General features: G+C 46.4%; 8 protein-coding genes across 8 annotated transcripts; 4 read left to right on the forward strand and 4 right to left on the reverse strand.

Annotated features, from left to right (window-relative positions):
* Window positions 1-22: 22 nt before the first annotated feature.
* NUU61_001293 (uncharacterized protein) lies at window positions 23-1,238 on the forward strand (the record flags this gene model as incomplete). The annotated part of the gene is made up of 2 exons (XM_056651875.1): window positions 23-267; window positions 401-1,238. 2 exons carry the CDS (start codon window positions 23-25, stop codon window positions 1,236-1,238), a joined length of 1,083 nt encoding a protein of 360 aa, XP_056515142.1.
* A 4,384-nt stretch (window positions 1,239-5,622) lies between these two features.
* NUU61_001294 (uncharacterized protein) lies at window positions 5,623-6,292 on the forward strand (the record flags this gene model as incomplete). Its single annotated transcript, XM_056651876.1, has 3 exons — window positions 5,623-5,865; window positions 5,919-6,004; window positions 6,061-6,292. The coding sequence occupies 3 exons, from the start codon at window positions 5,623-5,625 to the stop codon at window positions 6,290-6,292; spliced, it is 561 nt and encodes a 186-aa protein (XP_056515143.1).
* A 230-nt stretch (window positions 6,293-6,522) lies between these two features.
* On the reverse strand, window positions 6,523-7,260 carry NUU61_001295 (carbonic anhydrase; the record flags this gene model as incomplete). The annotated part of the gene is made up of 2 exons (XM_056651877.1): window positions 6,523-7,060; window positions 7,133-7,260. The coding sequence occupies 2 exons, from the start codon at window positions 7,258-7,260 to the stop codon at window positions 6,523-6,525; spliced, it is 666 nt and encodes a 221-aa protein (XP_056515144.1).
* A 2,894-nt stretch (window positions 7,261-10,154) lies between these two features.
* NUU61_001296 (uncharacterized protein) lies at window positions 10,155-11,428 on the forward strand (the record flags this gene model as incomplete). The annotated part of the gene is made up of 4 exons (XM_056651878.1): window positions 10,155-10,548; window positions 10,604-10,759; window positions 10,840-11,163; window positions 11,238-11,428. The coding sequence occupies 4 exons, from the start codon at window positions 10,155-10,157 to the stop codon at window positions 11,426-11,428; spliced, it is 1,065 nt and encodes a 354-aa protein (XP_056515145.1).
* Window positions 11,429-14,852: 3,424 nt separating this feature from the next.
* NUU61_001297 (SDR family NAD(P)-dependent oxidoreductase) lies at window positions 14,853-15,798 on the reverse strand (the record flags this gene model as incomplete). The annotated part of the gene is made up of 3 exons (XM_056651879.1): window positions 14,853-14,856; window positions 14,922-15,681; window positions 15,735-15,798. The coding sequence occupies 3 exons, from the start codon at window positions 15,796-15,798 to the stop codon at window positions 14,853-14,855; spliced, it is 828 nt and encodes a 275-aa protein (XP_056515146.1).
* A 1,754-nt stretch (window positions 15,799-17,552) lies between these two features.
* NUU61_001298 (uncharacterized protein) lies at window positions 17,553-19,807 on the reverse strand (the record flags this gene model as incomplete). Its single annotated transcript, XM_056651880.1, has 7 exons — window positions 17,553-17,893; window positions 17,943-18,427; window positions 18,481-18,521; window positions 18,574-18,989; window positions 19,063-19,318; window positions 19,367-19,738; window positions 19,793-19,807. 7 exons carry the CDS (start codon window positions 19,805-19,807, stop codon window positions 17,553-17,555), a joined length of 1,926 nt encoding a protein of 641 aa, XP_056515147.1.
* Window positions 19,808-21,717: 1,910 nt separating this feature from the next.
* Window positions 21,718-22,059, reverse strand: NUU61_001299 (uncharacterized protein; the record flags this gene model as incomplete). Its single annotated transcript, XM_056651881.1, has 1 exon — window positions 21,718-22,059. The coding sequence occupies one exon, from the start codon at window positions 22,057-22,059 to the stop codon at window positions 21,718-21,720; it is 342 nt and encodes a 113-aa protein (XP_056515148.1).
* Window positions 22,060-25,211: 3,152 nt separating this feature from the next.
* On the forward strand, window positions 25,212-26,327 carry NUU61_001300 (uncharacterized protein; the record flags this gene model as incomplete). The annotated part of the gene is made up of 3 exons (XM_056651882.1): window positions 25,212-25,415; window positions 25,474-25,803; window positions 25,869-26,327. 3 exons carry the CDS (start codon window positions 25,212-25,214, stop codon window positions 26,325-26,327), a joined length of 993 nt encoding a protein of 330 aa, XP_056515149.1.
* Between the last annotated feature and the right edge of the window lie 758 nt (window positions 26,328-27,085).

Consider the following 27,085-nt stretch of genomic DNA (forward strand, 5'->3'; position numbering starts at 1 on the left):
CGCCATCGCAATAATCAAAGAGATGGCCGTTCCACCAGCGTCGACTTTCGCCACAGATGAACGGTTTTATATTCATCTGAGCTCCGAAAAAAACAAGAAAGACCCCTATCTCGAAGTTGACGATGGCACCAACAGCGGGACTTTCATCTCGAAGCTCCCTGACAAGACCATCATCACCACGAGCCCGCCAGTTCCAACTGCAGCAACCGAGCTCCACGACGAGGACAAGTGGGTAGAATGGCTCAAGCAGATCGATGATGCAGCCAAGTATACCTTGACAATCAAGCCACAGAAAGAGAAGGAGGGAGAAGAGAGCGGGAAAGGGGGGGGAAGACAACAAGAAAACGGAACTCAAACAATTCGATTTTGCATTCAACACGCCAACCAAACTGAAGTTCAGCTCCGAGAGCCCGGTGTTGAACAAGACATTTGGCGATGCTGCCAAGAACATCGGAGAGCCCGGCTTTAATGATCCAAGGCTGTACCTGGGATTGAAGGAGTCAGACCAAATGGAGATTTCGCTAGTCAAAGCCTGGACATGGACTGGTCAAGAGGAGAATTCGATTCCCGATATCTTAAAGGGGCTGCAAGTGACACCGGATTCCAAACTAGCACCGGGCCATCGCAACGCGCTGTGGTTTAACCCCGAAGCATCCTCGCGAGTGACAGTCCGGTTGGTGTTCAACCTCGGCGACTTAGGCACGTTGAACAGTCTTGGCCTCGGTGGCTTGAACATCAGTTTTACCAAAGCCGACCTTGTGTGTCGGAAGGTCGTGAGTGCTGGGGAAGCAGAGGGAAAAACGGTGCCCGTGACGCATGGGGACGCAGAAATCTCGATTGATTGTAAATTCGGTCAAGACTTGGAGCTGCAAGGCATCATGGAGTTCACGGAAGATATCATCAGCATGACTCTTCTAGCCAAGTCCGAGAATCCCATCCCAAGAGTCTTGCGCTGGTTGACAGGCGTCCTTGGTTTAAAGGAGGATGATCTAGGGACACTCCCGAAACTTTTCAGTCAGGATCCATTCAAAGATGTCCGGTTCCGTCGTATTAATATTGTCGTCGACAAGAAAGAGATTAAGCCGGTATCTTTCCAACTGGATGTGCAGGTGTCAGCACCCATTGGGCAGGATCCTGCATCGGGGAACAAGACGCTTTTCCTACTTTCGTACACCTACATCTCTTCCATCGGTGGACTGGGTACACTACGCGGCCAAAAGTCTGGGTACACTCTATAATTCAGATTTACCCCACCATATTAAAAACTGAATAACTCCCCCAATATTAATTAATATAAATTTATACTAACTATACAAAGAAAATAGGTCAGTATCTAGTATACCAACCCTTCGCTGCGCGTACAGCAGCCATTTTGCGAGGCACAGATCGAATTAAGCTATCAATAACGTTTTGATCAAGCAGTTCCCATGCTTCGCATATAGCTTTTTTAAAGACCTCCCAATCCAATTTAGACCTTCCATCACCTATCTGAGGGTATAATTGAAGAATTTTGATCTTCAGAAGTCGCCATACTGGTTCGATAGGGTTAAGGTCAGGCGAATGCGGAGGCCAGTCGATCACCTAAATCCTATGGTTTTCGAACCACTTTTGCGAGATTTCTGCCACATGAATCCTCGCATTATCTTGTTGGAATATCGAGCATGGTTCATATATTGGTAAAAGACCTTCTTCGAGAGTATCGAGATAGGAGTTCGCAGTATAACCTTGCCGAGGTGCGTTTTCATCGCGATTCATGATCATCATTTTTGTTCGGCCACCAATCCAGATTCCAGCCCAAATCATCTGCGAAATATCCTTGCCATGACTCACGAGGTTCACAAGATCGCTTCGGTAGGCCTCGGAGGTAAATCGAAAGACGAATTGGACCTTAGAATTCGATGTTCGTTGGACTGAACATTCGTCAGAAAAGATCAGATTCTCCCAATCCGAAAAACTCGCCCATTCACGTACAAAAGCGCGTCTTTTTTGTGCAACCGACTTTGATAAAGGTATTCGCTTCTTACTCTTCCATTTTCGAAGCCCGTAGCCTTTTAAAACGCGTCGAATTGTTGATCGAGAGGGTGAATAGGGAGTATTCGCTCCAAGGGCTCTATAACTCATTCGCGGGTTCCGACGGGCCATCCGATAGATATATCGAATAGTCTGATCGCTAATCTTAGAAGGTCTACCACTTCTAGGCGATGATTTAAGAGTATGGTGTTGCTGAAAGCGATCGCGAGTCCGGTAAATTGTAGTGCGGCTAAGATTTAAATCGCGAGCGATTTTAGTAGGACTTGAGCCATTTTTGAGAGCAAAAATAATCGCTGCGCGAGTAGATTCTGATAATTCATTGTTTTGCCTGCGATTTGCACTAATTTCCAGTGCCAAAATATCGCATATTCGTTGTGGTAGAGAGAAAAGAAAAAAGGGGTTAGAATATGGATTTTACTAAAGTGGGGTGCTGTACCCAGACTTTTGGACCCCGTTGTACTATCGGAGCTCCCACAAAGTTGTACTGAGTAAGTGCACGCTCTCTCAGATCGTTCATCTGAATTTTGTTTGAGTTCGGTTTCAGCATCGTTTAGGAGCGTTGATTTGGCTTGGAACAGTTGATCTGGAGCCAAATCCTTCTGACTGGGCTGCCAATCCGCCGACTAGCGTCCAGCATAGCTTAGTAACCACGATGGCTTCAAGTATTGCTTCAGCCCTTCACAGAATGATTTCTCTGCCCTTTCGATCAAAAACCCGCACTGATCCCCCGTCAACCTTCATGACGCCCCCTAGTGGGACCCTGCAACCAGTAAAGGGCCTTTTGGCATCGGTGCCTCGGTAAAGATCAACGTAGACATATCTGGTAATATAGCTTACTTCGACCGGTTCAAGTGTATGCGGCGGTAGGTCTTGGCAGCGTGCATGTTGTTCATACAACTGTCGACTGATATCAGTGAAAAGGGTCACAATATAATTGCTGAAGGCCTTACCGTCATCGTCAAGTTTGCAGCTCCACTGGTCGAAACCGAGGGCAGCCTTCCACCAGTAAAGGCCTTTCCGGGCTCAAGAGAAACTATTACCAAAATATGCCAGGATGACTTGTTGAAAAGGAATATCCAAGGCTCAACTTCTTGAAGCCATCGACGAAAACGACCCTACAAGTCATATGGTCAGTTCTAGGTTTCAGTTTGCGGTAGTTTATTATAAAATTAATACATATTTCTTTTTAGCTGTCCGTTCAGGGTTGCCCCCGACATCCGGTTCTTCGTAATCGCCCAGTTTCATGCCCTTCTCGCAAAGCTGAAGTAGTTGTGTAGCCTTAGGACTTGCAGTGGAGATTTTCGCCTTTGTTGCCTTCGGCACCTTCTCCTTGGCTACGACCCGGTCTTCTACCCGGCCATTCTTATTTCCTGGAATAGAAGATTGGCTAAAATGGGTGCTGGGAGCCTCTGAAGATCCTAGAGGGGCCCCCATTTGGGATGTTTCCCAGTGAGAAGGTTATCGTTGATTCTGTTGTACTACCGTGGGTTATGTGTTGCTTCCAATGAATCAGCATTCCCAGTATTAACGGGTAATAGTGCACGGTGTCTGGAAAAGAAAATAGACAGGTGATTGTCCTTGGTACTTCAGAGGTGGTGGTTTTATATTGCTTTGTGGAGAGTACTCTGATTTACCTTCTCCTGGAATGATGCGTGCACCAAGGGGGAAGTAGTGATGTAAATGTGATGTGAGCATAGTTTAACTGCGATGTCATCTGACGGTTTGTATAACCATCATTGATTTTTTTCAACCAATCTAACTGGTCCGCCACTCTCAGGATGCACCTGGAGGTGGGCGAAATCGATTCTCCCGATTCTCCGGTCTCATGCCTGGGGGTAACACTGGACACAGTCAACAACACGTGTTGCTTCGAGAATAACGCCACCTCCTTGGAAGTTATATCCTTATGACCCTATTCAGGATGACCTTTTGGTTTCGGGTGAGTAAAGTTTTATTTCTCCCGGATCTGCATGTGCGGTATTCCATCTAAGTCACTTTGTACGATATTCATCACTTGCTTAGTGAGAAAATGCCGAAGGTTGAACGATATTAACATAAGCCGTAAGCGAGCGGATCGGTCCAAAGCACCATAATAAAGGCGATATTTTTGCACCTCGATAACTCAATAACTATTACTGGGTTTACGTTCAAATTAGATGTATAGACTATTCCGATCATAAGAAATAACTTATTTTAATCTTGAAATAAGCAAATCGCTTTTAACATATTACCAAGAATACAGGCATATGTCTGACGTATCACTTGAACTGATTGTCTGCTCGGACGCAGATTAACTGCGTGGTTCACAAGATGTACTTTGGGTTTCTAACGCACTGAAAGAGATTTTACAACATCGAAAATATTGAACTTCTAACCTTTCTTGGTGTTTGAGAGGCCAAGGTGTTCACGAATACTTCTTAACACCCTTAATCGGTTTTTCTCGCCCTCTTGCAGTAGCTGGAGATGCTCAACCTTGAATCTTTTGAATTCATTCTCCAATTTGTGATGCCAGGGATACAGGACACAAACTTGGAAGCAAAAAGCCGAGCTTGCGATCACGAAGTTCGTAAGAGAAAACCTGCGAGTTATAATCATTGTGCTCGCCTGAAAGCGGAGCCTTGGAAGATAACGTCGGTTGTGTTGGCTGCAACTTATTAGTAGATGCTGACAGAAAGAAAGCCTCATGATTCTGCGACAAAATACCAAGGAGCTTGATGGGGGAAAATAGTATTAAATCTTGGATCTAAAAAATGTTTCCACGGAAAGGATGGAGAGACGTATCGCAAGATCTCAACTTGATATGAGAATTTAAAACAGAAAAAACTTTAAACCCAGAAATATAGTAGTAAAGGTTGGCTAGTCACATGCGCCCAATTCGGGGAGATTCGGTATTTCGTGTTGAACTAATTTATGGAGGCATTCTGGCCTTCCCGACCATCAATCGTGCTAACGGACTGTCGATGATCTTAATGATTTCTTGTTTGTTTGAAGTTGACTATTGGTGGATATTATTTACAGCATAGTCACATTGCCAAAAGTCAGCCCCTTCCACTTTTTATCCTTCCTAGCTAAGATTCAAGAGTTACTGAAAAACAACGGAGCCCAGTAGGCATTGTCCTTTTCAGTTCTCGTACGAAGTAATGCATAGGCGCAGGGTTTCTTGCAAGCAAGTTCGTGCTACAGTGAACCGTAGGGCATCTTGTCTGAACTCTATTCCACCCAAGGAACTAGCTTTCGGCCGAAGCGGTCATTTCTCGGAATCGACAGTCGGCTCCGGCTGCTGTTCAACCAATCACTTAATCGTCTTTGAATTTTTCTTTTGGAACAGCGTTCATATATGCACGTAGTCCAAAGTATTTTCTATACCCGTATACGATCGGCAAAGGGGCCTAACTCGCTGTTCAGTATTTGAATTTTCATGACTGACACACTCGGATTGACACTCCAACAATTTTTCTCAGTCTATCATTAATGCTTTGCCAGCGAAATCTCGGTGCAAGTTGGCACAATACCTCTTTGTTCCTCACAATACGACCTCTCCGAGTAAGAGCATTTCACAACACCACTGCTCTCCCTTTTGGGCGTTCCATCATGAGCGAAAAGCGGCTCAAGAGGGCGGCGACCGAACCTCTTGAGGCAAACTATATACCCAGCCTTCAACAGGCACCAAGGCAGGTTCTGTGGATTGGATGCTCTGATAGCGATTCCAAAGACTCAACTGTGCTTAATCTTCTTGATGACGAGTTGCTCGTGCTCAGAAACATCGGCGGTATGATCATTGATGGCGACCTGTCCTGCGAGACTACGATAAAACATGCCGTCGTTGACCTTCAGGTAGCCCTTGATCCTGAACAGCTTCCCGATTCGCTCATATTAACGTTGTCTAGGTGAAACACATCGTCGTTTGCGGGCATTACGGATGTCGTATTGTGAAAGCAGCTTCGAGAGAAGGGCTGCAGGGTCCTTGGTTGAGGTAAATGAGCCCTTGCTGTCTAAGAATCTGTGAAGTCACTGATAATGGTTATGTAGCAAGCTCAGTGCCCTCCATTCGGCGCACGAAGAGGATATCAATCAACTTCCAGCGTTGGAACGGGATCGCTCTTTTGTTGAGCTGAATATTCTTGATCAACTGCGTTCGCTACGCAAATTTCCCGAAGTGACCGATGCAATTAGGCTGGGCCGTTTACATATCCATGGACTGGTGTACGATTCTGAGACCGATAAGGCTTATAGATTATCGGAAGGGCAGCAGAACCATTAGAATAGGACGGAAATTCTTTAATTCTGCATGATTTATTACAATTACAGGTAGATTTGGCTCCTCCATGTGAGTCCCAAGTATCTGTCTGAAGTCGACCGGAACCAATCTCGCAAGTTGCTACCATTTTACCGCCAATTTCGATGTTTTCTTTTGAAGTACATATCACAGGTTTATTTAAGATGTTACATTTGTAATTTTAAGTCGTGACTGGCATTTGAATATGATTTTGATCATTCACGATTGGGACTCGACGACAGACAATATATTTTCTTCACATCCTCTAGCATACCTTCAAAATCGATGTTAAGATCTTTCAGTAGGCCGTCGCCTAGATCAAAAACCCATCCATGAACGATGGGATACTGATGATCTTGGTAGCTTTGTTGGACAGCAGCGGTCTTGATAATATTCCTGCAGGATTCCATCACATTGAGTTCAATCAATCGATTGTATCTCGAGCTCTCATCGGTTATTCCGTCGAGTTCCTTCTCATGCAAGCGATAAACGTCGCGGATGTTTCGGAGCCATGGGTTAAGTAATCCCAAGTCAGCCGGTGTCAACGCCGCTTTAACCCCTCCACAATTGTAGTGGCCGCACACAATGATGTGCTTGACTTGCAAGTGCCGCACAGCATAGTTAATCACGGACATCACGTTAAGGTCGACATTGGGTACTAGATTGGCGATATTGCGGTGAACGAAGACCTCGCCAGCCTCCAGACCCATAATTTCGTTGGCGGGGACACGGCTATCGCTACAACCTATATATCTAATTACCATCAGACGAATTCAAGGGTGAGTATTTTGATGATGAGAATGAAGCCATGGGTATGTTGCTCACAGATAATTGGGTGATTGCCCAGCAGCAAGCTTCTCAAAAAAGGCGGGGTCTGCGCCCTTCTTCGACAAGGCCCATTGTTTGTTGTTTTTGAATATATGTTCGAGCGACTGCTGGAGATATCGTTTCATGTTGTTTTGAAGGTCAACCCGTAACGATGTACGAGGGCTTGGCAAGCGTGAATCGTGATTGAGATTTTGTTCGTCACACTTGCGGGAGAGCAGGAGGCAATTATTTTTGAAGGGGGTATATTAGGGCCGTGTCTACGTAAGCACGTCGCGCCCACTTCATCATCTTAGAAGTTGTATTATCATCACGTGAACATCCCCACCGCCGAAGACATGTGAAACATTTGGAAAACCCCATGGCGCGTACGTGAAATTGGCTAGGTCGCTTTGCTATGCTAGCCCTGATATTACACATCAGTCTGATAGCCGATCAGGCATAAGGTCTACCTCCTACGACGCAACATCAAAACAAAACGACCAAGCGACAAACTCGACCACAAGAAACTGGCACCATTCACGATTGACGAAAAGAAAGGACCAGTCAATTAGCAACTGAGACTACCTGAGAGTATGGGCAGAGTTCATCCTATATTTCATGTGTCATTGCTTGAACCCGCACCCAAGGACGCCGAACTCGCTACCAATGCGGAAATCGAAGAAACCGAAGACGAATATGAGGTCGAAACGATTGTTAACGGCCGCTGGTACAATGGTCAACAACAACTCTTGGTGAAATGGAAAGGGTACTCTACCTCAGAGAACACATGGGAACCTATCGCGCACTTGAGGGGCTGCCACCAGCTGGTCCAACAGTATTACCACGAGGCGAAGAGGACTCCGGAAAAAAGGAAGCAAAGGAAGCGTAGAAAGCAACAGCTTCCCAGAAAGACGATGAATCGGCCATCGCTATCATCTGCGTCAAAGTAGGATCCTCTGACGTAGCGGCAAGAGGTTGATTGCCATCTTCGGCGGACGACGATGTCGCACGAGAATCTCGCGACACGCCGCATTCCACGACACTCTTTTCCGAAGCACCATTTGATTGTCGAGCCTGCTCCGAAGCAGCAGCATCCACACGTTCTTTTTCCATTCGCTCCAGCTCTTCAGCTTCACGACGCTCGACTTCCTCCAATTCCGCAATCTCCTTATAACCACGAGCAATGAAATTACTAGCACGTTTTTGCAACAAACGCTTTTGTTTCTGGAGACGAAGCAGTTTCAAGAGCCCAGCCTCCTCTTCCTCCAGCGAATTTTGAGACTAATCGCCACCATTCGGCATCAGAAAAAGTCGGGTTCGACATCGTGTACTTGGCACCACCACCCGCCTTTACACAACCAGAACAGCGATCGGAACAGTCGGATTGTACGCACGCTCGTTTAAGTCGAACACAACGGTCGCAGGGGACAAACGACCGATAACCTTCCTCCTCGATGCGAGCACTAAGTTGACTCTTGCGGACCGAGGACTTGGAAGACATAATCAGAAAAGACTCGAAATATGAAAGGGAAAGGGACGCCCGCCCAGAGGTACCTACTATTTATGTTTCCGAGGAAGAAAACACAGAAAGGAGGGGATGATGTTACGGATCTCTTAGAACAACCCCACTCCTGAGCACACCAGAAATACAACGAGGCCCTATCTAGTACACCGCCCCAGGAGCGATGGGGTAAGATGACCTCAAGAAGATTGTCATAGGACATGACACGGCCATCACGTGACATGCCAGATCAGTGATCGATACGAACATACCATGATCACGTGCAGAAGGGAAAACCGTGGTGTTTCCGCCAACACCTCCTGATACGGAATAACACAAGGGAACAGCGGACTACGAGGCCAATGAGCGCACGACAAGCACAGACGTGGGACCCAGACCATCGTAGGATGGGAGACATCCCAGGAAGAAGAATCTCCTACAAAAGGGACCATCACGAGAAATCACGTGAAAGGACTCGTCGGTGATGAGAAGGAATAGGTATATAAGGACGCTCTTTCACATATGTATTTAGTTTTTCGTGATCAATTGCACATTGTTACTTGGATACCACCTTTGGTCTTATTCACAGTTCACCGTGACAACCATCCTACGAGTAAGGGAGCTACTTCGGTACTGACCTATTCGGCGCACACTCAACTGGCACATCTTCGCAAGCACCCATCAGGATCTATCTGTATAAGGCCTGGCGTGGCATCAGTATGGTTGAGGGTAGGCTTGAGGCTCGCAGTTACAAAGAGAAGTATCACCTTTGAGGACCAACTCACAGTGACCAGTTAGGTACCGTAACACTGAGCTAGTAAAAAGTTAATATATTAAGACAGACTTACTAATACCCTTATCTTAATAGTCCTAGTTATAATAGCCTTTATAGCGGCGGTTAGCTTACAGAGTTATACCTAAGTAGCCCTTTACGTGAGTCCGTAGGTTACTGGTGTTCGAGAAAGCGATCTTAAACAAAATATTAATCTCTTCTACTTAGAGTAGTTAGGAATATAGCAAAAAAGCTTTCTACCATAGAGAATAATATTACCTTTTTTATCCTATATAAAAATAATATATTAGAAATATATAAAAAATAGATAAAAAATAGATAGGTGGGTCGAGTAGGCAGGTACTAAGTTGATTTTAGTGTGGTAATACAAAGATGTAATTTTTAATGAATTATAACTAGCCAATCATAATACGTTTACACAAGCTAATTCCACACTTCCAACTATGGACCCAACACCAACCCAACCCAACATCTGATCTGGGTTCAGGGATTCCGGGTAACTTATTTGGGCGGATTGTCAGCTGAGAGTGGGATTCTGTGTCTTTTGATAGTTAAAATAATTTGAAAATGATCCTCTCACCACCTTTCTATTCTACCAATAGGTGTGCGATTGAATCCTAGCGAGGATTGACGACTAGTGGGACGCTTGATTTACAAGAATCAAGGCTCACAAGGAGAAGGATAAGTAGAACCACAGCCCCACCGACTCGAACACTCAGGGACTCGCTCCCCCCTGGATCCCAATGATGATGAACGTCTTCTGTTTGCTCCTTATTATCGGGCTGGCCTTTCTGCAAGGAGCGCTGTCAGAACCAGAATGGAACGATGTCGATGGGATCGACCGGATTAGCGCCGCGAGGCGCCTCCAATGGCCCGACGACTGCAACCCCTCCTATTGCACCGATTTTGAAATGGACGAGACGCTCCAGGAAGCCGCTCTGCTCACGTATAATGCGAGACGAGCTATCGACGTTATCCTCGGCACTAAAACGGACAAAGTAGTCGCCAAAAACTCGAGGAACGAGCGATTCCTACAAGCAGCAAAAGCACTATTTCATATTGATTATGGGGATGCGCCGGACAATCCGAAGATGTGGGCTGTTGCCCAGGACAAGCGCTTTATTCTGTTCTATGTGAAAGGTCTTCCCTTCTCTCCCCAGAAGTACTACTCCCTTACCAACCCATATGTCTCTAGAATTCTTTGACCGGGTCTACCAGTTCCTGAAGCAGGGGGGTGTTTATAAGCCTAAGATGCTCTGCGGTGACGAGGACATCAAATTCGTGACTAAGATGAAGGAAATTGGAGGAAGGCCTCCTGATGAACCAATTTGGAAGGCAAAGAATGAAGATAGTAGGTCGATCAGAATCCCCCCCCCCCCCCCCCCCTTTTTTTGTGGAATTTCGAAAGCACTAACAATGGGCCTTCTACAGAGAAAACCACTCCGGGGTGGTATATCTCCAACTTTTACTCCCCAAAGGATAAAGAGGGCAACCGCATCGAAGATAGAGTGGTCCGTATTCACACCGACAGGCCTATCTGCAGACGCCGCCCTAGTAGTGATGGAATGGTCGTTGAAGGCCAGACTTTTCGCGACGTCCGAGTGATCGTCCTCTGTAATCATATCTTTGGCTATAAGGAGCTTGAAAAATTGATAAGGGACCAAAAGAGACTTGCAGTGGGCACGTCTCTAGACACCCAGGACACACGGGGGGCAGTATGGCTCCATGAATATTTGCATTATATTTCTCCTGAAAGTAAGTTCCTGTTTTCCTGCCGAGGAATGGGTGGAAAGAGAGAACCAAAGGAGTCTAATCCAGAAACCATGCAGTGACGGATCAGGAAATCGACGTTGGGACAGGCAAGCAGAGAGCGTATGATGTAGACCTCTGCATGGCCTTGGCCCGCAAGAGTGCGTCAGCAAAAGAAGCCAGAGATAATCCCGAAAATTACGTCAAGTTAGCGACAGCCGTCAGTCTAAGGAGGGTAAAATGGTTTCCTAGTGGGAAGAAGGCGAATTAAACCGAGGCAGAAGATTTGCGTGATAGTCGGTGAGCCTAAAGTCTGTTCTTGGTGATGTTCCTAGGTTTGCTATCCATGATTATTACACACGGGGTTTACCTACGTTATTCAATTTTGCTAGCCACGATGGCTGAGCCTGTATAGTCAATCGTTGGCTGCCTCTTAGGCTAAAATCAGTCCATAACCCCGAAACAATACCGTGAGACGATAAATTTACCAGCGCATAATAAGCGTTCTTCATTTTTATTGCCATGAAATAAGAAATGAAATAATATGAACTTCCAAAACAAGAAATTCTTAATCCAGTAAGAAATAGCGAAGAGCCTCTGATAGTTCAAGATGGGTACTGGAAATCAGTCGATATTCATGTTTCGAGAGGGCGGTTAAGCCATTTTCAGATCGACAGAAATTACTGATTAGTTATTGAGAAAATTGACAGAAACATTCAGGCTAAGAAAGGTCACGCACACACCAGGGGAACCAGGGTATTTTATTGGAGGTTTATGGCAGCAAAGCGACATTAGCTGTATACGGAAGATCAATCCTGACCATGTATGCCGCTCATTTTCTTATTGACCATCAATAGCAGCTGGAAAATAAAGCAATCTTCCAATCATACAGTCTTCCAAAGACGAAATGTATTTGCCAATGCCTGCTGAGAATTTGCCAAAAAATCGTTTCAACCAGCCTGCAATTCCAGAGCAATGACCTTTTACGACGGAAGATGCGGTTTTGCCGTAAGACAAACCGCAGAACCAGGGGGTGAAATTTATGTAAATCGCAACCTACCAACCAAGCACTTAATTCAATGGAGAATGATGAATGCCCGTAAGAATTTGAGGGATAGGAGAACCACAGCAGTATCCAATGTCATGAACCTAGACTATGCAATAAGGAATGAGCCGCTTCATTCAAGGCATCCATACTCGCATATTATCCTCGCCAGTACTTTTCAATGATACGCCCACCAAAAAGCTTGTCTGTCTTAGGAAGCGCTTGCGGTTTCGGCCAATGCAAATTCTCCGGTTAAAAAAAATAATACCTGTGAACCTGCCAGACAGCGACTGAGTAGATAATCCAACCAAGGTGAAGGATTTCGATCATCGCAGTCAAATCGATTCCGCATATGGTGTTCACATCGGCCGCGATTGATAGTAAGATGGACTGACCGAAGTCTGCAAGCTAGAGTTGATCTTCGACAACCAAAATATTGCGAAGAGCGATTTCGTCTAGGAACACTCTACGAGAGTGCACGTATGATAAAGTCTTTGTGAGATACAGTATCCAATCAATTTTGACAAGATCTGGCGGCTCCGGGTTGACCTCGATGTAACTCTCAAGATCGCCGTGTTTCGCAAATGCTAGCTCGATCCCATATTCGGAAGCACAGATGCAAGAGATGATTCCCTTGTGGTCACCCAGACGTTTGTAGATCTGTATTTCGTGTAGCTGCGGCCATAATTCATTGGTCGGAGGCCATCAGCGAGATAGACGGGAATTGTCATATGTTCCATAGAGCCTCCCGAGTACGAAACTCGCGTGATCCTGCAACTTGTGGATGCAGCGGCTTGAGTTGCAGGAGCTGGTTGGCGTCTTCTGCGCTGTGAACAAAGTGGATCCCCCCTCGCGGTCTATAAAGGAGACTACAATTCCACCCAAATGGCAAACTGCAACGCAGCCCTCTCAAAATCTTCTCCTTACCCCTTCCTACTGTGCCTTATACACTGCCTCCTGCCCGTAGTCCTGATCCCGATTTCTCGATTTCTACCTTGCTCAACTGCCTTTTCTTTGGTGCAATATGCCAAGTGATACGTTTCGCTTGGAGTCTTTTCGGCAGTGGAAACCTTTCCAGAACAAATCGCAGCCTCCGCGGGAATCTCTCGATGTTTGTCATTATCCAAGTCTTGTCTCGATCACCGCCACGTCTACTTCGTCAAATTCTCGTGGCTCACCGAGGTACCCAAATGTTCATTCTCATACGTCCGAGCGACACCCCTTCCTCCTCGACCGCCGGTGGAGGTTTGCTTGAACGACAGCCTACCACAGGAGATAAGCACCCAGCACCAACCCACTGTGGTGAATCAGACATCATGCTTGGACCTCGGAGTTGAGGCGCTCGACTTCGAGGATACTCCACACCTGCAGGATTTATCCAGCCCTGGAGATGAGGCCCATCCGCTGATCTGTGATAGCTTGGGCTAGGATCCTCAATACCCACTCAGCTTTGAATCGAGCGACTTAGGGCTCACCCGCACTGCCAGTCAGCACTCTCAGGTCAGCCATGCTGAAGGTTCTGTTTTGACTCGGGAGAGTTGCGACACAATGATTGATCCGGCAATTTTTGAATGTTTATCCTTTGCGAGATATTGAACAAACTCCGGCCAGCAGAGAGACCGTGGACGTGGTGGCCTATTCTCATTCGCCGGACAAGACCGTGCGTGGCCACAACCGCAGCACATGACCAAGATCGCAAAGGGCAATGAAGCCGGGGCGGCAGCGGTCCAAAATTAACAAGGTTTCTGTCGTGAACTATCAGCGCATGGAAAATGCCGGCCAGAGCACTCGAGAAAACCGCCCCGTTAAAATGCCTTTTTCTATTCTTCGGAATCAATTCACTTCTCTACCAATAGAAGAGCGACTACAGTTTTTGTTCTGGATGTTTGTGGGTGCGCTGTCACAATGCCTCCATATACCCTCCCGCTCCAATGATGTATCAAATCCGAATGATACCTCGAAAGAGGAAGGAGTCACGACTTTATCAGCTGAGCAACCAAGCGGAGAGACCAGAGTTGCCCATGGAAAAAATCTTTGTTTCTCAAGAAAAGTATTACCTTGATTGGCAGAAGAGAATCGCCTTCAGGTGCAACTTAGGGGGGAAGAATCTCTTGCCTGGTCGGGAGTGTTTAAGCGATTTGATCAGAGATTCCCGGGGAGGAGTCAAGATTCTATACAAGTATACTGGAGCACGACACTCAAGAAACAGCTGGCATCGTAGCGGAGGACGTGAAAAATGCCATCTTTATCAAGCCATGCCATCTCCCAGTACCTTTCAGTAATCCAATTAGTCGCCTTGGAGTTCTGGGAGTAGAAATTTATTCTCTAAACATTGGCCAAGGTGGAGTCCTTGACCGACACGTTTTGACCTTGGCAAGAATCACAGAGAGGCGCGACAAATATTTGCAACAAGCACGTTTTTCCCCGGTTTTTTATTGTGCTCTGGATCCACGTGCTCGTCTCAAGCCTTTGCTGTTCTTAGCCCACGCAGATGGGGTTTCTGCACGAAGGCTGCCTTGCCCTCAAAAGGAAAAGAAAAGTGCCGTTGGGAGTCTTAGAATTTGGAGATTTGAAACCAAAAAAAATCGATGAACAGCTCTCAAGCATAGGCGTGGTCAAGACACGATACTCCCATGAAATTGTATAGGCACTATCTAGACAGTGCCAGTCGCCAGCAAATAATCCACCATCAACCACAATAGTCTGCCCATTAAGGTACTGGTTCGACGTAGTAAAGAGAATGGCCCCGGCCATATCTTCGTCTTTGCCTGGGCGTCCAGCTGGAACTTTGCCTTCAAACTTCTCCTTGGGGATATTGCTCTTCTGTTTTTCATCACTACCCTCAGTGGTCATTTCTGATGGAAAGACACCTGGGGCAATATTATTGACACGGATCTTGAGATTGGATGTGACCAACTCGTGCGCAAGCATTTTAGTTAGATGCACAGCGGCCGCTTTGCTCGAGTTATACGCGAAATGATGCTGAGAGGACTTGACAAGACCAGAAATCGATGAGATATTCACGACGGTACTAGACCAACCGTGCTCCTCGACAGTTCTCTTGTTAAGCAATGGAAGGAACGCGGTCGTTGTGAAGAAGAGTTGCGTCACATTTGTCCGCATTACTTCTTCCCATTCTTCAACGGAGTCTTCATTTTTGAATAGCTCTTGTTGGAGCTGCTTGGGATCTTCCAGCTCTGTGTTCTGAGTCAAAGAGCTGATGCCAGCGTTGTTGATCAAGATGTGCAATTTGCTCTCCTTGGCCGAGATTTCATTCACTAATCGTTGGATAGACTGTTTTGAGGTGACATCGGCAGCAATGGGAATAATCTGTCCCGGGATTCCTTTGGAATACAGCTCCGCAACACGGTCAAGTTTCTCGCCGGTGCGACCCGTAATGTAGACTTTGGCACCATTCACAGCGAGTGCTTGGGTTGCCATTAAGCCAATCCCGGAACCGCCGCCGGTGACAAGACCAACTATAATTCATTAGCATTGTTCAAAAAGCATTTTTAAGCTAAATATCCCCTACCTCTCTTCCTGACGCTGAAGACATTCTCCAGCTTGAAGTTCTGGTTATGATTTTGCGCAGACATCTTTTGCAATGATGACGTTCAGGAAGAAAATGTTAATAATACTTCTTTTACTCAATAATTAGATTGCGTTATCGATTGGAAATTTGGCTTTTTTAAAATCTCAGCCAGGCCGCTTCCTACGTACCGGTGCTGCAGGTAACTAGGTTTGGCAGAAAGCTGGAATGAAGTTTGACATCATACTGATCGCAACGTGATATTGCGACTTTGTTGCGTTTCGTTTATCTGTGGCCCGAACTTGTTTCAAGATCCATGGGTTTCTGGCTTAGGAGAGTTTCAAAAGGTTAGCTAAGGCTCGAATCGATCGAACCAGGTGTTGGCAAGATCCTGAAAATTACAAACTCACCATAATGCAAGGCCACGGTTAAGCGGGGTAAAGAGGCTAGCTATTGTGTGACCATCTCATTATAAGAAAGGGGCCTGTCACTACCTCTATTCTTCATTTAGATTTGGGCATGCACCCACTATAGCCGAGTCCATGACTTTTGATTTGGGACCTAATGGGTTGTTTTGTCGTTTGGAATCGATTTATGGAGGCTGCTATGTTCGTTCTTCCTGGCAGCTTGGACGTCATTCTCTTTCAATTGTTGGACTCAGGATCCACAAGTCGATCCCACGGTACATACATATGGATAGTTTGGTTGATCTGGACGGGATGTGGAGCGAGCGATCGCCTGCTGAGCAAAGCGCGAAGTCTCTGCCAATCATATCCATAGTTCAAGAGCTGCCATCTGAGAGCAGCAATTCCGATATCGAAATGTCCATATCCAAACTGATGGCGTCAGGCATTCCCAGTCGTTCGAAATCCGGTTATTTCACCTTTTCTTGTTAACCTTGCTCTGTGTCGCACAATATATATAACTTACTATTTCTGACTCCTGTCGTGAGCAGCTCCCCCAGTACTTTTTCTGTAACACCGCAGAACCGGTAAATAAATATAGTTTGACCAATCAAATAGAATAAACCGCCAACTTCGAATCCCAATGGCGCTGCTGATTGGCAATTCCAATGCCAACTTCCTCAACCAAGACGCCCGTTCGTACGCCCGTTCTTCCCGGTCCGAATCCATTCTGGCTCAGTCCGGTCAATTGATCCCAGAGTGATAAAGATGCCTTAATAAAGATATTGCGCGAGCAAAGAACAAGAACCAGCATGGAGGTTGATAAAGGTTATAACGACACATGCCCCTTGTAGCCCCTCCGAAAGCCTCGCCCATCGTCCAAAGCTTATATTTCGCGCGACAGTGTCAGCCCAGAAGAGCTAATTACCTCGAACGGAAGCGTCTTGCCGCAAATAGATATCGGCTGAAGAAGAAGATTGCAAAAATACAAAGCATCATGAACGACGAAACGGCCAGGCGACAAATGCTCTTGGCCGAGATCAATATGTTCAAGAAAGAGTTGTGATATCTCAAAAACAGGATCCTTGCACACGCGAATTGCGACAATCAGCCGATCAACACGCAGCTTGAGTTAATGAGCCAAAACGTTCTTGGAACGAACCCAAATACACTGAACGGCCCATCCCCGGTAAACGTCATTATTCGGATATGTAAAAAGTAGTTCGTTACTAACTAGGCACAGCGTGATTGTCTGGTCAGGGCCAGCTAAACAAATGGATAACTATCCGTGCAGAACCCGTTGAATCTTCCAAGGCGCGTCCTAATGTCTATCCGGCAGGGAGCAAAATTCGGCATCAATTTCTGGTCTTACGAGGCAATGATGTCCACAGAAAGCCTCATTTTCATGCTACTTCTTTTATCGCGATGACCCAATGAAGATCGAGAAATAATTATCCAAACCAGCCACATCCTCCATGCCTCCTACCCATGCCACATGCTGATCCGGTCGACATAGTACTAGACACCCTGGGCCTTGCTTGTCAATACCGTATCCTGTGTATGCTTGATCCCGATCATCCGCAAACACCCTCCAGTAGTCCCATCCCATGAAGTCATCATACGGGTGAAAGAGCTCCGGAAGATCCAGCAGATTGACTGCACTCCTAGGGCATGACTGAATGAGGAGAAACTCAATGGTAGGGGCAGCGCCACCACTGAGACTGAATCTGCTGTAAGTGACCGAGATGAGAACGATTGCTGAAGGTTTCCGTGAAGCGAGTCAAACCGTGCATCGTCTCTGGTTGACGTAGATCGCCCGGAAAAACCAGTAGTCTCCACGCCCCGTCACTCACAAGCCTCTGAGCCAGTTGTACAGGGGCTCCATCACAGTGAAAAACAACAAGGAATGACGGTAACCGTGCGCCAAGCTTGATATTGCGCGCAAGGTTTGGGTCAACAGTCTCCTTTCCAGTCACCAAGATACTATCGGAATAGGTGACATCGATACCGGCTATGAACCCAGCATACTGGCCTCGAATCTCGTAGATTCCACTCGAGGTATCTTTCTCCTCCATCTCATATGCTTGTACAAGACGGGAGTCTAGATCCATCAATGTCTTGGCAACCGGTCGCCGTTCACTATCGTACGTTGCCAAGATCATGGCATTGGCACCATTGGTAATGACTGCAGCCAATTTCCACATCAGGTTGTAGGTGTCTTGGATGGATACATTCATACCCTGGCCTCCCTTCGGCGAATGTGTGTGGGCCGCATCTCCAGCGAGAAAAACGCTAATAAATATATATAAGTCCTCGGTGTGCATGGAATGAAGATTGCTTCTTACCGCTCCTGAGGTATGTAATGTCTGGCTAGGCGTCGGCCGATCTTTTATATCATCATTAGCATGGAGTTGTTGTAATAAAATGCACTGTCATACTGGGTAAATAGACCACCAGTCACAATGATTATACGTCAAGTCATATGGCTTCATTATCGCCTTGGCCATTTCGACCATAGCCCCCGGAGAGCAGCTGGGATGCTGCATGGCGGTTTCTTCAAGGTCGCGAAGATGGATATAAAATCGGACTAGTCGATTTTCTCTCGGTACTGTCATGATGCTTCCGTGAGGCTGAGAGTTTATCGAGCAGGATCGTCGGATATCAGCTAAATTCCGGTCAGATTCGGTATTCTGAGCGGGAAGGTATAATATACGAAAGTCAGTGATTGGGATTATGTCCAGCACACCCCAGGTTGAATCTTCTGATACTATATCAGTCAGGGCGTTCAGTTGGTTCCCGGTCCAGCTATGCGCGCCATCACATGCAACGAGATACCGTGCGTGAATTCTTTCTTCTAGTTATCAGTTCATTGTTAGCCCACTAGCATGCTCCCAATTAATGACAAGAAAACACAAGTGATCTCATACCATATTTTTTGGCACCTTTCACCCCCACTGTGATTGGAGATAGCAGCGGATTTTCATCCGGAGCTGCCGAGACATGTAAGGATACAGCCTCTTTATTCCATTCCACAACCACGACCCCTTTTCTGATCAAGTAATCGTTGAGCACTCGCTCGATAGCGCCTTGGCTTAGCAGCACTTGACCAAATCTTGAAGCTCCTCCTGGTTCTGAGTCAAACGATCTCTGTCGCTCGATGATTCCTTCGCTGTTTTTGGTTGCCTAGTAAGTCAGTCACGAACACAAGAGTGGGCTGTGCCTATTATTTACCCAGTGGCATGTGTCGACGTCAGGAACTCCCTGCTTTAAGATGGGATCGACGATGCCGAAGCTCTCTAGTATTTCTAAGGTCCGGCTTTGTAGCCCATCGGCATGACCTGTCTTCGTTGGGCCCCTTTTTCGATCAATAATACGAGTCGACATGTCGTACTGAGCTGCCCAACATGCTGCTATGAGCCCTGCAGGTCCAGCCCCAATGATTAAAAGGTCCACGCTTTCATCTTTGATAGTAGCGGCTTGCTTTGCGGTGCTTCCTAAGCTGTCATGCCGGGCCTGGGAGCCCTTCGCGGCATTCTTAGTCATGTGATTTGCAGCCTTATTGGCGATACCCTTATCAGAGTTGGAGACGAAACTCGTGGTGTTCTAGAGTCAAGCTGTAAGTCTAGGACAACATAATTGTGATATGTTTCCACCTACTCTGAAGGTATCCATAAGGGACGAAGGCGTCGAATAGACGTATATGATCAGACTTCCATGTAGTTTGGAGGGTTTCCGCGAGCTATTTGTATCCTTACGCACGAGGCTCGAACCTCAGCCATTCACCAACTTACGACAAGAAATATTGATTACGTCATTTGAAGGTCAGAAATAACGTAACCGGTAAGCGAGCGGGTCATGTAAGCGAACGGGTCACCCAACAAAAATCACCCTCCGGTGGACACCCAGCTGAGGGTGCCCCCTTAACTCGCAAGTCGACTGGGCCCCAAAATATTTTTATTACTTAATCTTATTTAATACACACAAAAAGAAAATTCTCAACTTTATATTATCACCTCACTATGCCATCTTCACAGTATTTCTATAGTCCCTTATTCGGACCTCTTTTCGACGACCAGAAATTATTAGTCCACCATTGCACCTATCTGAACTCCTCTCTTCCACACAACGCATAACTTATGCTCTTGATCATATTCTTTATGATGTAACTGATATAAGTTTGCCACTTTTAATAAACTAAGCATATATTAAGCATGTAAAACAGCGAAGTTACACCTTCGAGGATAATCCACCAGTAGTTTCTTTAGATAAGGAAGAAGATAATAGTTTATCTAAATCATAACAATAAACAGTCTTTTTATCAATCAGAATCAGATAAATAATCTACGCAGTCTCTATCCCAATTTAATATAGGGTTAACACAAACTAATATTTATAAGTACGGTATTACTATTAGTACAAGTACGTATAAATCAGTTGTTGCTTCTAAAATCCAAGAACATCTTCTATTGCTAGAATACCTAGCAACATACCGTGAAGGGGTTCTTTATCTTGTTTACCTTAAAGAGGACCTGTTACGAACCGCTAACTGGTCACGGTGAGTAGGGTCCTCAAAGGGTGATACTTCTCTTGGAATACTGCGAGCCTCAAGTATAGTCCGCAACCGTACCAACGCCACGCAGGGCCTTAGATGGACTCGGGTCTCTAGGGTACTTGCAAGGTGTGACAGTTAGGGCGCCGATCAAGTCAGTCACTTAGGGATCAGAGATCACTAAGTAAGCTCCCAAGATCGTTGAGGTTTTTGGCTTTATAGTCGAACTGTGAACTGGTACTCAAGTAACAATGGTGCGATTGATCACGAAGAACTAAATACATGTGGTGAAGACCGTTCTTTATATATCTAGCTCCTCTCACCGTGCGATGAGTCCGGGACTCATCGCCTGGTATCTTCCGAACTCATCGCTTGATGAGTTTCGTCTCATCGCCTGATGAGTCTCCTCACGTGACCCCATGAGTCCCTTGCGTTACTCCGTATCCTGGGGTGTTGGTGAAACCGCCACGGTTTCCCTTCTGGTCACGTGATACTGACGCCGTGTCTCGAGACAGTTCTCCTGGGAGTTCCTCCTTAGACCAGTGGTCCCAAGGCGGTGTATCTGATAGGGCATCGCTGTTTCTTCGGTGTTCTTGGGAGTGGGGCTGTCCTGGGAAGTTCGTAACATATATAGTCCGTCGGGCTTATATTCGCCTTAATAGTTATATAGTCGATACTTAGGGCGAATAGGAATATCTCTACTAACCACGTTATTATTAGCTAATAATAAAAAATAAAGAAATATAGCCTCTACCCTACTAATTTAAAGAGCCTCTTCTAATAAACCTTGAATACCACAAATCAAGAAGCCACCCAGAGCCGCTCGTTGCTGCCGAAGTATAAGACGTACTAGAATCTGTGCAATTATCTCAATTGTGAAACATGGCTTTATGATGTGACCAGTATGCGATATTGAGCATGGACCTCGAGGATAGAGTCACCATTGATGATTTAAAAAATAGCTTTGTCATCGATTTGTATTGATAGCTGATAGCCAATAAAGACCTTGTGCCTTTCTAGCCCGAACATCCTCTCATGGCAGATTGAGCCAGTACACCCACAGGAGCTGAAGAAATACAAGAACAGCCTCAAAAGCCTTTTCACCTATAGTCTGTAACTCACGACGTGAAGGCACTGGGCGGGACTGCGTAGCCGCAGAGGTATCGTTCTCTGGGGGCGGGGTCGCCTTTTTCTTGCTGCCACGAGGAGCCCGCGGGGCGGCTACCGCTGGTTTGGTAGAAGATATTCCGGTCCGTTTTGCTGGAGGCCGGGCTTGGGATCCGGGTGGGATTCCTGCGGAATGATCCGCATCATCCTGGTGCACAACCTCATCCGCGGGCTGAGTGCTCATGTGTTTCATACTCTTCGGCGGCATCTTGATTATAGGAGAAGTTGATGCCAGGTTCGGCTCGTCGCAAGTACAATATATATAGTGAATTGGGGTGCACCAATGATGCAATCGGCCTTTTTTTGGAAAATTTGTGAACACCTTTCCCCGGAGATCTAAAATCGGATTTACCTCTGATGGGGTTCTCTTGTTGCCTCCTGAATCGTCCAAAGGCACGTCTAATTTTAGACAGGTCCAAATAAGAACGTGTGTACAGAAATGATGTCGATGGCTCTATAGAGACAGATTGCTATTTATAGGAGAGACAACAGCTATATATAGGGTGGTTCTGCTCAACCCGATCTGAAGCTCTGACGGGGGAGTGAATTTGCTTCCTTCCTTTATCCTTGGCGAGCAAATGACATGGGTGGCTGTAGCCGCTGGTTCAAGGCCTAGGGAAAACCGACTATTATACATTAGCAACCCACCGACCACTTCCACAGGGTGACTGATATACGCTGTAGGTAATAGACCGTACTGACCCCAGACTCCGTCCCCGATAGTAGGTGTCCCAGCCCACCAGACGAGGTATAGAACAGGACAAACTGGCACGGGTGTTGCTACAATACTAGAAAACTTCATTCGTAGATGATAAGCCGCGTGCTAAATGTTAAATGGACATGGCAGGCTCAATGGATCTCTCACAGGAGCCCGGACCCCGTTTGGAGATAAAATTCTGGAGTAGTACATTGAAGTACCAAGGCAGGTTGAACAACTTTTTTACTTCCTTCCTATACATCCTCCACTAAAGGCCCATTGTTAGCTGAAGCGAAAGAGCAAGGAGGCTACACAACCTTACGAGAGTCATTTAACCACTGGGTTATATCGGGCGGGGACGTCAAAGTGGCGGCGGTAGAGAGATGTTGCTTGCAACAGGTCTGGTGCTGGGTTTTTTCATTAAATCCCCATGCCTGGATCTCCAAGGCCTTGACCTGCCCTTCGAACAGGCTTAATTGACGACGGATAGATTTATAGGAACGCGCGGTTGGGCGAGACCTCAGGCGTGGCTTGTGGAAACGCTTGATCTTGCGAGCAGACCGCTTGTATTTACCCATTCTGGGTGTGGCACGACGAAATAAATTAACGAGGATATTGCTAAACAGAAAATTGTCCTCGACTGACGGATTTCCGGGTTTAATAAGTAGGGTACGGCAAAAGACTTCGTCCACGGGGTTATTCGCCACTCGGGGATTACATACCAACCATCGAACCTTAAGACCCCACCTAGGTAGGGTCCCTGATGGAAGCGGGAAGCGGCAACATCAATTAGTGAGAGCCTCCGCCCATGGCAAACCAAGAATGTATCACTTTTTAGGGAAGGAGCTACATATAGTATATAACCTGTTTTTTAGCTAAATTCACGAGTCCTCACAAAAGCTCCTGCTCTAGCAGTCGTTTCGATGGCAGTTGCAATAAAAAGCCCATGTAATTTGACCCAAGGTTTTTAATTCCGTATTGCAATCCATGTCTTCTTTTCCACCCACCTATAAGGCCGTTCGAGGTGCACTAGGAGGTAAAATCTCTGATCATATCCCTAAGATCATTGATGCCAATCCATGGAGCAACGGCAACATTTGAGCCAGTGATCTGAACCTCTATTGCACATGACTCTTTGTGTATATAGTAGAATTCGAAAACAGTTTACCTCTCGGACACTCAGGCTTTCTTTTCCAGACGCCCCACTTCTAACAGCACCAAACTAGATTCGGTCAGAAAAAGTCCCACTATATCTTGATATATTTGAAGTAGATCAACAGTTACCGTAACCACAGGTCTAGATATTGCTCAAATCATACTTGCTGAAATGCCCACCGGCAATAAGCCAGAATACGGAAACTTATTACGTGCCCGTATTACGTTTCGTTATTTTGGTCGGGATGTATCTAGTGTGTTAAAAGCAGGTTGATAATCAAATAAAGGGCCTGACCTCTTGGATGCCAAATAATCGAAACAAATATGTCCCTTTCACCCGCAGATGCGCAACCCTGATCATCATTTCTGATTATCGCTCGCTTCCTTCACACGACGAGATGAAGTGCCTAGGTATTTCCGTTGATTAATGGTTGTGGTCTATTATTCGAGAGTCATCGCCAGTAGATACGAGTAGGACATACTCCGGGCACGTTTGCCTTCTTCATCAGTTGGGGAAGCCCTCAGAATTGGAGACAGTGCTTATCCGTTACACGGCCTGAGCTTTGCCCTTGAGAAGGCGCGGCTAGTATCCAAGGGAGATAGGCTAATTACGTTGCTACAGCCGCATTCCACATAGGATGATTTAAATAGCTTTTTAGCAGGCATACGCGATTATGGGACTCGAAGCTGTTTCCGAATTAATAACTACCGTAAATAATATCAAAGCGAGTTTTGATGACATCAGTGTATTTAACCCTATACCCCTCATTAACGAAGCCGCTATAGGGGCAGATAATTCATCTATCATTGTAAAGGCGCACAATGTATTTGCGGACATGGTTAGAGCCAAAAATCCGGAAATTGGTATATGCTGCTTCAGGACAGAGTCCCGTAACACCTTTGTTCAAAAGCTTCGCGGTCGTGGAGTAGGGAGGATTTTTAACGAGGACAAATTGGCGCCAAAATCAGTCGACCTATTCATACTCACCCCACTTGGACAGTTTATGTCGACTCTGGCCCTGTGATTGGCTCCAACCTCCCCTACCGTGTAGTTCTGCTGTATCCTTTTTAAAAAATCGTTTTCTTTTTTAACATTTTCATTTTCATTTAATTATGTATTTCTTAACGGTAATTCCTCTATCTCTTCGTTCCCAGATTTCTTTTTTCTTATTTTAAACGGTTTCGAGGAGCGCTGGTTTCATTTGGTTTTATTTCTCCACTTTTTATATATACACTAGTCCGGCGAAGCGCACTACGTTAGGGTGAAGAACAAAGCGATAACACCGCTCTACAGCAGTACGCGCAACCGTCGCTCTATTTCTTTATCCATTGCTATTATTTATTATCTAAGCTGTGGTGTCTCAATCCCGTAGGGGGAAATATGAGGATACGCGAAGGGTGGTCGCAGCTTTGCTTTAGGTTTAAAAACCCAGGATCTACCCACACAAAGGTTCACTCTTGATTTATCTTTTGCCTCATTCTATTCTATCCTACTATTTATTACCGAAATGGAACCAATTCTTACCGTCATCGGTGCCACCGGAACCCAGGGTGGCTCGGTCGTTGCTGCTGCCCTGCGAGACCGGAAATTCAAGGTCCGGGGTGTCACGCGTAATCTCGACAGCGAGGCATCCAGAGATTTGATCTCCAAGGGAGTTGAAATGATCCAGGCCGACGTCAATGACAAGGACTCCCTCGTGGCTGCGTTCAGGGTGGCCAATTCAACCTCATGACATGGAAAGACCAAATAACTGACTAGAAGTTCGATAGGGATCGGACGCTATCTTTGCGATGACCAATTTTTGGGCCGAATTGGATGCCAAAGGTGCGAAGGAGGCAAGTAACATTGAGGCCGAACAGGGAATCAACCTCGCTCGCGCAGCTACCGTAACTCGCTCTCTCAAGCATTACGTCTGGAGTACGGTACCCGACTACAGGGGACGTATCGGCGCCGGACACATCATGGCTCATTTCGATGGGAAGATCGCAACCGACAGATTCATCAAGCAGCACAAGGACCTGCTGGAGAAGACGACCTTCTTGTGGGTTACATACTACGCGACGAACATCCTCATGGATATGATCAGACCCAGTTATCACGTGGGTCGACGCACTCCCCATCTTCCCTTGTGAGGCGCGGCTGCTAACTATTTCTCCATATGTAGGAAGCCGCTGGGAAGTATCTCCAACTCCTCCCCGTTTTTCCCAGCACAGAGATTGTCAGTATAGGTGACCCTTCCATCAATATTGGCATCTACACGCTCGCTATCTTGAATCAGCCCGGACTCGCCAGCCACGGCAACATTGTCCGAGCCGAAGCTGAGACTCTCACGATTCGTCAAACTCTCGATTTGTGGTCTGAGGTGTTCGAAAAGCCTGTTTGGCTTCTTTGGACCAGTCCTGATAGCTATACTGAGCTCTGGGGGAATTGGGGACGTGAAATTGGCACAATGCTGCAATGGTGGAGCCTACTTGGGCGTTCGTGTTGGGCCGCTGACAAACCCGTTTTGACCGGAGAGGATTTGAAGATCACCGGACTGGTCGGCACGAAAGAGGTTTTTTGTCGAATAAAGGAGTCCGCACCGCTCCGACTGCCCTTGCGCTTGATTTCGCCAATGCCCTAAGGGCACAGTCTGCCACAGTCCGGGTCAGGTATCGGAAGCTTATATGGCCGGAAGCAGAATTGCCGTTTCAGCACTATCCAGACCCTTTTTCCACCGGAGGGATACAGAGAAAACAAGGGTTATATTTGATGACAGATGAGAAAGGAATGGAGCTAGACCGTCGATCAAAGATCTTGGCTATTGTATGGTCATTGTTGAATTTTCGAGTAGACACCGTGGCAGGGCATGTAGTATCCAAGACTCCCAAGGTGTGCACGAACGTGCTCAGCCAGGGGCTTTTGTTAGAGACCAAGGTTGCTCCCACGAAGCAGCGTAGAGAATAATCAACATAGTAAAGAAGCAAGAGAGCTGCATGATACGGCGCTCATGCGACCCTAGGGGCTCTAGTCATTCTTTCGTAGCCCTGATCCACGTGCTCCAATCGATCCTCTCGGAACTTTGCTGGATCTTTCGTAGCTAGAGCAGAGGTCTTTTCCGAAAATAAGGTCCTGATCTATCGACTACCCACCTCCAACATATGAACTAGTCAATTATCTAGTAGTGAAGAAATACCAGTGTCTTTTAAAGAAACGATATGCTGTGTTTGGGAGAAATTCAACCTGGCTAATTATCATGAGTTATGGTTTGGGCAGTCTGGTTAACCTCGACATAATCTCCATGGCGAGGGGGAGAAACGGGGAGATAGAGGGCCACTCGTACAATTACGTTTCGCTCTTGAAAGGTGAATTTCCCACTGTTTGCCTGCGAGGGCAGTGCAA

This window comes from Penicillium alfredii, assembly GCF_028826965.1.
Source record: "Penicillium alfredii strain IBT 34128 chromosome Unknown utg000002l_segment0_segment0, whole genome shotgun sequence".
NCBI lineage: Eukaryota > Fungi > Ascomycota > Eurotiomycetes > Eurotiales > Aspergillaceae > Penicillium > Penicillium alfredii.